A 13,496-nucleotide genomic window follows, 5' to 3' on the forward strand; every position below is an offset into this window, starting at 1 on the left:
TGAAAGTGATTGCAAGCCTTTGTTGTTTGTTTTCACAATTATAACCATTACTATTATCCATATGTTGTAAAGCGCCTTAGAGTAATTTTACAAATTATATAGGGCGCTATATAAATGTTGTATATTATAATTATTATTATTATTATGAGGGAGTCTATTTTTTATAAAAAAAATATACCTCCTCTGACACATACTTGAAAAATGTATTCATTATGGTTTTATAACCTTTTGATCTACCCATGCACAAAATTTCTAGGATTTAGCTTACTTATGATGATAAGTTGAATATTTTTCAATGCCTTATTTTTCTGATATTGGATGTTTATATTTGTTTAAATTTTCTATTCAAGTTGTTATACGGTTCACTAACTGAAGCAAGCTGTATTTTTTTAAATTTCAGATTGAATCCTGAAAATAACGGCGATGGATTCTACAGAGAATGAGCGGATGTCTATTGCCCTGTCAACACACCTAGACAGGGAGATTACAGGGACACAGGAAGAGGTGGATATCAGGAGGAGATTAGAGGTTCTAAATGAACGTATAGAAAATGACTCTTATTTGAATTACCACCTCTTCCATGGAGGAAGTCGTGGAGAGGGATTGCATCTAAGTGGATCAGATTGGGACATGATGGTAATAGCAAAGTATGTAACAGTAATGTACCCTGGCCAGTTTATCCCTCCAAGTATGGCAAACAATACAATTCTGTACATGAGAGATGCAGATTGCCGAACTGGATATGTCCACTTACAACTAGGTCAGATAGGACAGGAATGTCCGATTGAATTGCATGATTCACTTGTTAGAATTAAGGATTTATTTTTTGTTTCCAGTGATATCTATAGAGAGTCATGTGTCCAAGGATTGGATAGCCGTTCATGTACAGCATGGAAATCCAATGGACCCAGCTGTTCGATAGATGAACAAATGATAAGAGCAGATGTTGTTCACAGCTTTCAATGCAACTGTTGGCCAAAGGAAGCTAATGGATGGATAACCCGTACACGTCTGTATGGATGGCCACATCAAACATTAATTGAAAATATCATACACAGTGGATGTCATCTTGTCCCTGTTGGGGACAAGTGTTCTGAAGATACTTTCTTGCAATGGAGAATCTCATTTGCAACAGCAGAGAGATCTTTAGTTCACTCGTTCAGTCACATTCAGCTGAAAGTATATGCTTTGCTGAAATGTCTCTTAAAACAAATAAAAGACATGTTAAAAGAAACTATAGGGGATGACGATATTTTGTGTTCCTATTTTTTGAAAACTATCCTTTTTTATGCAATAGAGAACTCCAGCCAACTGTTCTGGCAAGAAAAACACTTATTTTATTGTTTCTGGTTTTGTTTCAACATACTGATTGCTTGGGTCAGGGCGGGAGTCTGTCCTAATTATTTCATCCCAGCCAATAACATGTTCCGAAGGAAAGTCCATGGACAACATCAACAAATACTATTGGACATTTTGAAAAACTTTTGTCAGCTGAAATGGATGTGCCTTTCGGTTACTAACATTTTTAATCCTTCAATATTGGAAACTCGTGTATGTCCCCGAACCGAGCAGGAAATGATCTTCTGGCAGGATATACAAACTGTCGCAGCGATAAAAGGAATATCTATCAAACCAAGAGCTGAACCACTAAGGATCATAAGGAAGGCGATTCATTTATTATCAAAATCACAGTCAGATTTTGATGAAGTTTTCACATACCAGTATTCTATGTTTTGCTTACAAAGACTTGCAGCAGAACAGGTCTCTCAAGATCGCTATGCTATGGACAACAAAACCCGGTACAAAAGTTTAGGGAAATGTAAAAACTGGATGATCCATGGGGTTTCAATGGGCACAGAGCTGTTACGTCTAGCAACTTTTCATTTTTTGTTAGGAAATTTCATTAAAAGCCTTGAGATGTGCAAACAAGTCATGAAACTGGCATCATGTTTCATAGGTTCCCTGGGCGGTACAGAAGAGATAGAAGAACTATTTAGGCACAATTATAGTCAATCAGAACATACAGCAGAGAGACTGCAGAAAATATACACAAACTTCATTACCTTTACTTATGAAGACTTGTATCTTCCCCACCTCTGCCTAGAAATGGCGAATGAATGCGAACTCCTACATATCCCTCCACTACCGTTTGCTATTTTCCTGTCATTCCTGTGCTGTCATGAACTTAAAGATACCAGAGGACGTGATGCAGCATTACGTAACATGGTAGATGTCCAGTATGATGAGCAGCAAGGAGGACACAAGCACTGGATAGTTAACAATCTCCTGGGTATCTGTTACGAAATTATCGGGGACTCTCGAATGGCCATCAGAGCTTACTGGAATTCAGCTCAAAGAAATATGAATTTTATTTTTTACTGCACGAATCCTGCTATTCAGAGGATAGCTGTTGTGTATCTATGTATGTATGCCTCACAGAAATTCAACAGAGGATAAATGAGATGTTTGACTCCAGAGGACTAACAGCGGATTATAATAAGCTGTGTGGTATATATGTGTATTCCTAACAGAGGATAGCTGTGTTTAAATATATATATGTGTGTATTCCTAACAGGGGAGAGCTGTGTGGTATATATGGGTATTCCTAACAGAGTATAGCTGTGTGGTATATATGTGTCTTCCTAACAGAGGATATCTGTGTGGTATATATGTGTATTCGTAACAGAGGATAGCTGTGTGGTATGTATGTGTATTCCTAACAGAGGATAGCTGTGTGGTATATATGTGTATTCCTAACAGAGGATAGCTGTGTTTAAATATATATATGTGTGTATTCCTAACAGAGGATAGCTGTGTGGTATATATGTGTCTTCCTAACAGAGGATATCTGTGTGGTATATATGTGTATTCCTAAAAAAGGATAGCTGTGTGGTATATATGTATTTTTAACTAACAGAGGATAGCTGTGTGGTATATATTCGTATTACTAACAGAGGATAGCTGTGTGGTATCTATGCGTATTCCTAACAGAGGATAGCTGTGCGGTATATATGTGTTTTCATAACAGAGGATAGCTGTGTGGTATATATTTGTATTCCTAACAGAGGATAGCTGTGTTTAAATATATATATGTGTGTATTCCTAACAGAGGGTAGCTGTGTGGTATATATGGGTATTCCTAACAGAGGATAGTTGTGTGGTATATATGTGTATTCCTAACACAGGATAGCTGTGTGGTATATATGTGTAGTCCTAACAGAGGATAGCTGTGTGGTATATTTGTGTATTCCTAACAGAGGATAGCTGTGTGTTATATAAGTGTATTCCTAACAGAGGATGGCTGTGTTGTAAATGTGTATTCCTAACAGAGGATAGCTGTGTTTAAATATATATTTGTGTGTATTCCTAACAGAGGATAGCTGTGTGGGATATATGCGTATTACTAACAGAGGATAGCTGTGTGGTATATATGGGCATTCCTAACAGAGGATAGCTGTGTGGTATATTTGTGTATTCCTAACAGAGGATAGCTGTGTGGGATATATGCGTATTACTAACAGAGGATAGCTGTGTGGTATCTATGCGTATTCCTAACAGAGGATAGCTGTGCGGTATATATGTGTATTCATAACAGAGGATAGCTGTGTGGTATATATTTGTATTCCTAACAGAGTATAGCTGTGTGGTATATATGTGTATTCCTGACAGAGGATAGCTGTGTGGTATATATGTGTATTCATAACAGAGGATAGCTGTGTGGTATATATGGGCATTCCTAACAGAGGATAGCTGTGTGGTATATATGCGTATTGCTAACAGAGGATAGCTGTGTGGTATATATGCGTATTGCTAACAGAGGATAGCTGTGTGGTATATATGTGTATTCCTAACAGAGGATAGTTGTGTGGTATATATGTGTATTCCTAACAGCGGATAGCTGTGTGGTATATATGTGTTTTCCTAACAGAGGATGGCTGTGTGGTATATATGTGTATTCCTAAGAGAGGATAGCTGTGGTTTATATATATATATATATATATGTATGCCTAACAGAGGATGTCTGTGCGGTATATATATCTATATGTGTATTGTTATATTAACCTCCGTATGACATTACTATTATATAACCCTATCATATTAAAATGGCTTTCCTATAGGATATGAATGCCATGAATGTGGAATGTTGTCATCGTGATCATTATTATGACGTCATAATTGTTACGTTAGATATTACTGAAATCAATGAACAATCACACACATTTGTATTATAAATACAACATTTGGTCTAAATGCTGAAAGGTTATGAGCATGTTGAATATTCTTCGAGATATACATATTCCAAAAAAAGGTAAATTTAAGCACAGAACTGATTTAGGTTGGCATTTATAGGCAATATAATGCCAACTGGAAAAGGTCTTATCCAATATGAAACGCTATTGAATATGACAAATTTGTCAAGAAAGCATTTATATTGCCTAACGGTTCAATGCTTAAATGTAGGTCTCGCAGAGGTCTGACTGAGGATAGCTGTCGTGTATGTATGTATGTATGTATGTATGTATGTATGTATATCATATCTGAAAATATATAAAAAATGAAACGGATCAGATAAGAAATGCTTAAATGAATACACTGTTCAAGAGTAAACGTTAAAACCATCCTATAGTTAATAAATAACAATCTCTAAGCACAATACCTTGTTCATCTGAACATATAAAACATATGGAATATGTAAATCTGAACTGACAAAAGGTGCTCGGAATTTCCTGCCTAACGCCTCGTTTTATAATTTTAATAATCATATTCTGTTTTATTTCAATATTCTGTTTTATTTCAGACATTTTTAATGTATTTATTTAGTAATTTGGTAAAACTAAAAACTGATCATTTGAACACGCATAAATATGTTTGTAAACTTATATATTTCGTAAACTGTCAATTTTGGTTTGTTTGCGATTGACTGCCATTCTTTGACGTAGTTCATTTCCAGTTTGACCTATGTAAAATTCAGAGCATCTCTTACAAATTACAGCATATATTTACACTTGTTTTATTTGCAGTTCATCTTACATCTTATATCATTTTTTTTCGTGCTTTTCTTTTATGATATATTTAAAACATCTGTTACGGGCGCTAGCTCCTTATATTATAGCAAAGTGCAAATCATCTAACAGAACATTTTAGATGAAGACCGAGTTAAAATCCGGCTATATTGTTATGATAATTCAACAAGACATATGTTCAATTAGGCCTAGTGTTCTTTATAGTACAATGAATCAACATTGTGTTTAGTTCAATAGTATCATGGGTTAATATTAGTAGTTGTTAACAAATACAGAAATCATGTCTACAAAATAAGATGTATACTAATCTTACGATTTGTTTATTGTAAAATTAATAAAGTTTATACATGATAACAATTCATTGGACTTAAAAACTGATTATTAGGTTGTCGGTTAGCGCAGTGGATAGCGCACTTGCCTTTAACCTAGGCGACAGGGGCTCGATTCCCCAATCGGACGTGAAAAGGTATAGGGTCACCTGCCTGACCATGTGGGTTTCCCCTAGGTACTCCGGTTTCCTCCCACATTAAGACCCCTGCATGCTAACATCTGCGCCAACAAGATTGATAAATATAAGTTGTACAAACTTTTTTCATAATTGTCGTAAAATAAATAAAATGTATTTATTATTTATCAATCCATTGGACTCTCTAGTTCTTGGAGTTGACTTTATGAGAATAAAGTATATGCAATATATATTATATGTTTTTTTTGTTTGTGATTTAAAAGTAATGTTATATGTGTATAATGTCTCGCGGGTGATTATTGGCTGCAACTTTAATTCGTTAAGGTAGAACGTCTCACAACTTTGTCTACTTTATATAAAGCTTTAAAAAATAAGTTATGTTATTTTTCTCTATGTGAATACAAAGTCAGTTATCGGCTGAAGACCATTTCATGGAGAAACAACATTTTGATGTTATCCCAAGTAATGATACAGAAAAATATTAACAACAATTATCAAGACCGATACTGCAGAAGTGGTTCATTTCTACGTTTCATAATAAAAAAAAGGGTCAGAGTGTGACTGAAACCTCAGAAGAGTACATCATGGTCATTTAAGGATGTTCAAGGTTTTGGTTTCTGGAGGATAGCCGGAGTACCCGGAAAAAAACTACTGACTTTCAGTGAGTACCTGCCGTTTGGAAGATTGAGGAAACATTTTCCATAAACGGAAGGACGGACAACCCCATACCATAATACTTTGACGGGCGTATTAAACTGAACTACATTGAATATAACAGCTGTTTCATTCTTCTAGAGCTGATCGGTGATGCTAGGGGCCCAAAATGTTAGAAATCCAAATCGGTCTAAACAACTGTTGAAACAGAAGGGAGTTGCAAAACCCCTTAACTATATGAATTTCGAAATTTAAAGAAGTACTGGCTGATTTCAAATTGCATGATCATGAGGAAAGTAATATATAGGATAATCATGAAAATTACACAGATAACTCTACAACGTGCAGAGATCTAAGATGGCCACTGTTTCGTATCCTCCTCAAAATAAACCTTGAGTATGAAATCAATATTTGATTATTTGCAGGAAATTTCATCAAGATCAAAGCAATGACGCCGACGGAAAATATCCCTTAGGTCGACTTCAGTTTATAGACGACAATCGCGCACAAACAAATCTTTCTACACTTGAAGCTTCATGGTTTCGTGAATCGACTCAAGAATGTGTATTAGGAGATTTGTCATCTTTACAAATATTAAATATTATTTAGGAAACATAAGGACACAATGGCTGGCTGAAGTAATAGTTAGTTTGTGCATCGAAGTCGATGTTTGTAATATAGAAGTGTATTGATATAGAGTATTTCTGCCCATATCTGTCAGGTGACCAATTGTGTCCTGTTACCGGATATCACATTAATGACTGGACGAAAATTATTACAATAATCAAACTGTGAACGGGATAATTTCAAATATTTCCTTGTTTTGGATATTCCAGAGAGTCAAGTTTAGTAGGTTTGAATCATACGAGAAGAGCTTACTTCCATCACAAGTAGTTTGTATTTGTCATACAAGGAAACAGATCTGCGGATTTGATAAAAATAAAGTTTATCTATTGATTTTATACATATTGAATCATCTAGTTTTTCTCCTACGTATTGTTATTATATGATTTTTATGAACGGGAGTGGTTCTCATTGTTGAAATGTCTAAGCCGAACAATCTATTTTAAACATAAATGAAACATTTAGTTTCCCCTCCCCCAAAACACTTGCATTGTATCATTTATTAATGCAAGGGTGACATCAATATTGCCAAGACTAAGCTGCCCAGTTGAAATGTCGAAAAAAATGTTGATATTCAGAATTAATGAATATTTTTCAATATCAAACAGAAATACTTTTCAAAATGGTGAAATGTTTGGACACGAATTTGGCCTGAAAACTATGAAGCCATAATTGACAAAAAATTCACTTCATTTCATTCGTTCATCCATGTTGATGTGTCGAGAAACACATCTTAGCATTTAATGTGGCGTTGTTATAACTGTGACGTCACAACTTCTTGATGGATAAAATCTGGGTAAGAATAAACAGACTTTTCATTTAGAGTTAAAAACCATTAACAATGGGCCTGCATCGCTCACTTGGTATTTATCTCACACTTGTAATCTTAAAAGTGGACTAAAAAACAGATACAGGCAGAATATCAGTGTTTGATTCATAAGAACCTATTAAAAGATTTAAACATATGATGCCTGTGACCTTGAATGTCGAACAAGGACATTAGGTTGAAAGTGGGTCAAGGTCATTCATTTGAACAAACTTTGAAGTCCTTCATCCCAGCATGCTACAAGCCCTATATCAGTACCCTGGGCCTTTTGATTATTGAGAAGAAGTTAAGACATTTGACCCCTTTGACCTTGAAAGTGGGTCAAGGTCATTCATTTGGAGAAACTTGGCATTCCTTCATCCCAGCATGCTACAGGCCCAAAATCAGTATCCTTGGCTTTTTGGTTATTCAGAAGTTGTTTGAAGATTTTAAGACATCTGACCCCCGTAACCTTGAAAGTGGGTCAAGGTCATTCATTTGAACAAACTTGGTAGCCCTTATCCCAGCATGCTACAGGCCCAATATCAGTTCCCTGGCTCCAAGTGGAGAGTGTGGACAGGAGAAAAACACTTTCTCCGAATATCCATGTGAACGAGGCCAGAGTGTTAACCACCAGACCAATTAATCCGCCCATAAATTCGGACTAGAAGATTCGGACTAGAAGAAGGGTTTTAAAGGATAACCTTTATTTTACCTATTGAGCCCCGATCCTCTGCCCCCAGGGGGGCCACACCAACAGTTAATACAAAATTGAGTCCCCTTGGCCCAAGGATGCTTCAGACTAAATTAGGATAAAATCCCTTTATCCCTACAGTAGAAAATGGATTTTAAAAGTTTTACCTCTATTTCCCCTATTGGGCACCTCTCCTCTTCCACAAGAGGGGCCAACCTACCGTTTATACAAAATTGAGTGCCCTTGGCCTAAGGATGTTCCAGTCCAAATTGGGATGAAATCCCTTAATTCCTACGCTAGAAGAAGGATTTTAACGTTTTTACCTCTAATTTCCCTATTGGGCCCCGCCCCTCTGCCCCGAGGGGGACCACACCCACCATTTATACAAAATTGAGTGCCCTTGGCCTAAGGACGTTCCAGACCAAATTGGGATGAAACCCCTTAATCTCTATGGTAGAAGAAGAATTTTAAATGTTTACTAAATAAGAATAAAATCCCTTAATCCCTACGGTAGAAGAAGGATTTTAAAGGTTTTACCTTTATTTCCCCTATTGTCCCCCCGCCCCCCTTCAGCCCGAAGGAGGGCCACACACACTGTTTATACAAAATTGAGTCCCCTTAGCCCAAGGATGCTCCAGACTAAATAAAAGAAAAATCCTTTAATCCCTAAGGTAGAAGAAGGATTTTAAAGTTTTTACCTCTAATTTCCCTATTGGGCCCCGCCCCTCTGCCCCGAGGGGGACCACACCCACCATTTATACAAAATTGAGTCCCCTTGGCCCAGGAATGCTCCAGACTAAATAAGAAAAAAATCCCTTAATCCCTACGGTAGAAGAAGGATTTTAAAGGTTTAACCTCTATTTCCCCTATTGGGCCCCACCCCTCAGCCACAAGGAGGGCTACACCCACTGTTTATACAAAATTGAGTCCCCTTGGCCCAAGGATGCTCCAGACTAAATTAGAATAAAATCCCTTAATCAAAACAGCATAGATTAGGTCCCAGGGAAATAAGATGACAAGGGGGACAGCCTGGGTTAGGTCAAAGAGACACAAGATGACCAGGAGGACTGTATGGTTCAGGCCCAAGAGAAACAAGATGATGATAGAAAATACAATAATTGTTTTCAAACGTCACATATTTTATAACAGTTAACAGTACAGGAGGCATTAAAGACAACAAGTAATACAACATACAAAGTAGCACATTAGTAATCACAATACAATGTATAGCATTCAGATGTTATCAAACTAAATTCTAATGCTGAATAGTTGTATGTTAAACAAGTGTTTCAAAGGGTGTAGTACTATATCAGTTGAATATATATAAATGAGAATAACGCTAAGTGTAAAAATTGACAGGTTAAACACTGATTCATGCATACTGGGAAGTGTGAATTAAAAAAAAGAACAATCACTGATGTAATTAAGTTTAGTTAAAGCTATAATCCAACATTTGGATATTTATTTAAATTATTTTAAATATGCTGCATGAAGTCTTGATTTGAAAATATTTCATACACATAAAGAGTATGTTTACAATACAAGGAAGAAAACTCTGTTATAAGAGTATAATAAATTATCTCCCTTAGACTGCTAGCTTACATTGAAAATTACAACTGATGCAAATTTTTGCAAAAGCTTCACAAAGAAAGACAAAAACAGAAAATTTACAAATACGGCTCTCCCATGTTAGCAACAGACTGCAGAACAGTTTTTTTTACACTACTTAGATCATTTGAGAGGCTGTTCCATACCTTTAAGATCTTTTTCTGTAGCCCTCTGCCTTTACCCTTGTTATGCTGGTGGGCTGTTGTAATCTGATAAGCAAAATAATTTTTGATCAGTTCAGATGTAAACACAGGTGTCATTTTATTTACAATTTTGAAAACTTTGGTTTACATGTAGAATATCAAGTTATCTAATAATTCTTTTAATGAATGGGACCTCATCGGCTGTGACGTCACATAAAATTAAATAAAAAATTCATCGAAAAATATGTGCCCATGCCGATTTTATATTTTTAAAGCACGTAATGTTTTCTTGAATTGTATAATGCATCCGAGTCGATATCGCTTTAGAATATTGCAAAAAAAAATAGGAAACCCATAATTTTTATATGTGTAATGTTTTCAGTTGTTCAAAGTGTATGCATATTCACCAGATAAGTTCTAGATTGATATATCATTTCAATTCACTGTACTCGGTCTGGTGCAAGTTCTTCGTCCATTCAAACGATCTGCAAAAGGTTTTTAGAAATTGGAGCGACAGCATTCGGAAAATTGCAATATTACCTGATCTAGCCGTTCTGTAACGGTCCGTAACATTTTTGTGAAAATATACTATATTTGTGACTTTTGAAGGAAATGACAAATGAGTTTTCTTAATTTAAATTACATGCATTGGCAAGTTCTTTGTCTCCCCTTTAAACACACCTATTATAAATTGTGTGTCGTAACACCACTGCACTGCATTGATTTCCCCATATCTAGCCGTTATGTAAGGCTACGCTGTTTTGCGTCAAAAAAGCTAATTCGAACATCATTTCTTGCTATTTTTATTGAGCATAATCTAATGTTTTCATGAATGTTTGTTGGCTATAATTTACACGCAATAACACCCGAAACATACATACTTATCAATAGAAGCCTCGAGTTTCATTTCATATATATGTTTGTGTAATTATCCGTTTTCCCATTTTAACATATTTTGTGTTAAGGATGTGGTATTTATTTGAGTGCTTAGTTTTTTATAGTTCCTACAGAACTGAGTGAACAACGGCAAAGCTGGTTTTAGCGGAAACAGGTGATATTTTATAGATGGAGGGAGAAAATAGGTTTACTATGGTTATTTTAAACTTAAAATATACCAGACCATTGATTTTAGTTTCATGCCGATGACTTTGATGATAAGATGCGAGGAATTCATTAAATTTGAAAACTTTAGCAAGAAAAAATACTAAGTAGTAAATAAAAGCGTTACGTCAATCACTTTAAAGGGAAAGACAGATAGGAATATCTTATTCAGTTATTGATGACTCTTTGAAGCAAACGATGTCGAAAAGTCGTGTATTTTTTCATATAAAATTGTTAATGAAATAGTTAAATTGGTTTAAAAGTTTTCCACAGCAATTATAGGTGTGCGAGATTCGAAATTGACCCTGCAAAACACAAAAAACTTTTTTTTTGTTATATCTTACATATCAAAAACATACTGTTTGCAACTCGTTCAATCCAGCGGACTTTTGTCACCCTCCTGTCATATCGATCAATCAAACGGACTTGTCACCCTCTTGTCACATCGATTAATCAAATGGACTGGTAACCCTTTTGTCATATCGATCAATCCAACGGACATGTAACCCTCTTGTCACATCGATCAATCCAACGAATTTGTCACCCTCTTGTCATATCAATCAATCCAACGGAACTTGTCACCCTCTTGTCACATCGATCAATCCAACGGACTTGTAACCCTCTTGTCACATTGATCAATCAAACAGAACGGACTTGTCACCCTCTTGTCACATTGATCAATCCAACGGACATGTAACCCTCCTGTCACATCGATCAATCCAACGGACATGTAACCCTCTTGTCACATCGATCAATCCAACGAATTTGTCACCCTCTTGTCATATCAATCAATCCAACGGAACTTGTCACCCTCTTGTCACATCGATCAATCCAACGGACTTGTAACCCTCTTGTCACATTGATCAATCAAACAGAACGGACTTGTCACCCTCTTGTCACATTGATCAATCCAACGGACTTGTAACCCTACTGTCACATTGATCAATCCAATGGACTTGTCACCCTCTTGTCACATTGATCAATCCAACGGACTTGTAACACTCTTGTCACATTGATCAATCCAACCGACTTGTCACCCTCCTGTCATATCGATCAATCAAACGGACTTGTAACACTCTTGTCACATTGATCAATCGAACGGACTCGCACCCTCTTGTCACATTGATCAATCCAACGGACTTGTCACCCTCTTGTCACATTGATCAATCCAACGGACATGTAACCCTCTTGTCACATTGATCAATCCAACAGACTTGTCACCCTCCTGTCATATGGATCAATCCAACGGACATGTCACCCTCTTGTCACATCGATCAATCGAATAGACTTGTGTCACCCTACTGTCACATCGATCAATCTAACGGACTTGTCACCCTCTTGTCATATCTACATCATTTCATGTGCAAATGAAACCTTGTAACATTGATTGATACACTGTATCAGTCTTTAATTATGTTTCCCATCCATTCGAGATAATTTATATGAACTACAGCCAATATGTTTGGTTATTGAATACTCTAAGGACTGTATTATTTAAACTAAGCGAAAGTCACTTATGACATTTGGTCGCATACATGTATACATATTGGCCTTTAGCTATATTAATTATAAGGCCAATATGGTGTTTTGGTGTAACTTTGGATAAAATAAAAGACAATAAAAATTAAAGCATTTTTTTTTTCAATTGAAAACTGTTTTATTTAGAAAAGAACAGGCGCATTTATGTCATAGCTATAAACGTAATAATTGGTTACAAAAATATCTTATTTTTTTTGTACATAAAGTAAGCAATCATCAGTTTATTGAGATATATATAAAAAAATACAATGTTGAAAACGTGGTCCTCATGATTACATCAATCAGGTCCATACAAGATGTTGGCATGGAATGCATCGGGAATTTGTTCACAAAATAAACAATTTAAATACATTCAGGTTTCATACCTTTGTTCTACCCTTTAACCCACCTGTAGCTAGCGAATACATGTCATTGTACTACATACGTCCTCTATACATCTTCTCCAGTCAATTTAAGTTAGACACATGTGTTTGTCGGCTATCCCAGTTCACATACATATTATAGACACTTATATATCCATACCAATTTATATAATGTAGACATTTTCCAGCTATCGAAAAATCTACATTGTATAAAATATAACTACCGTATTTTACCGCAAATAAGCCCCCTCTCGCAAATAAGGTTAGGGTTAGGGTTAGGTTAGGTAACCCTAACCCATGTTGTATTTTTACAACATGAACAACTACAGTTGATAAGTAAATTATAGTCAGTGTGGTCATAGATCAAAACAGTGGTATATATCCAAGATGGCGGACATTTGTGAACAGGGGAGTTGCTTGCAATTAAGCCCCCTCCCAACTTTTGGCCGCATCCTTTTTCTCAGGAGGAGGGGGGG

General features: G+C 36.0%; 1 protein-coding gene across 1 annotated transcript; it reads left to right on the top strand.

Moving 5' to 3' along the window:
• The first annotated feature begins 447 nt into the window (after positions 1 to 447).
• LOC110441879 lies at positions 448 to 2,457 on the top strand. Its single transcript, XM_021485159.1, has one exon. It carries the CDS (start codon positions 448 to 450, stop codon positions 2,455 to 2,457), a length of 2,010 nt encoding a protein of 669 aa, XP_021340834.1.
• Positions 2,458 to 13,496: the final 11,039 nt, after the last annotated feature.

The sequence above is a fragment of the Mizuhopecten yessoensis genome, unplaced genomic scaffold (assembly GCF_002113885.1).
Source record: "Mizuhopecten yessoensis strain PY_sf001 unplaced genomic scaffold, ASM211388v2 scaffold716157, whole genome shotgun sequence".
Taxonomy (NCBI): domain Eukaryota; kingdom Metazoa; phylum Mollusca; class Bivalvia; order Pectinida; family Pectinidae; genus Mizuhopecten; species Mizuhopecten yessoensis.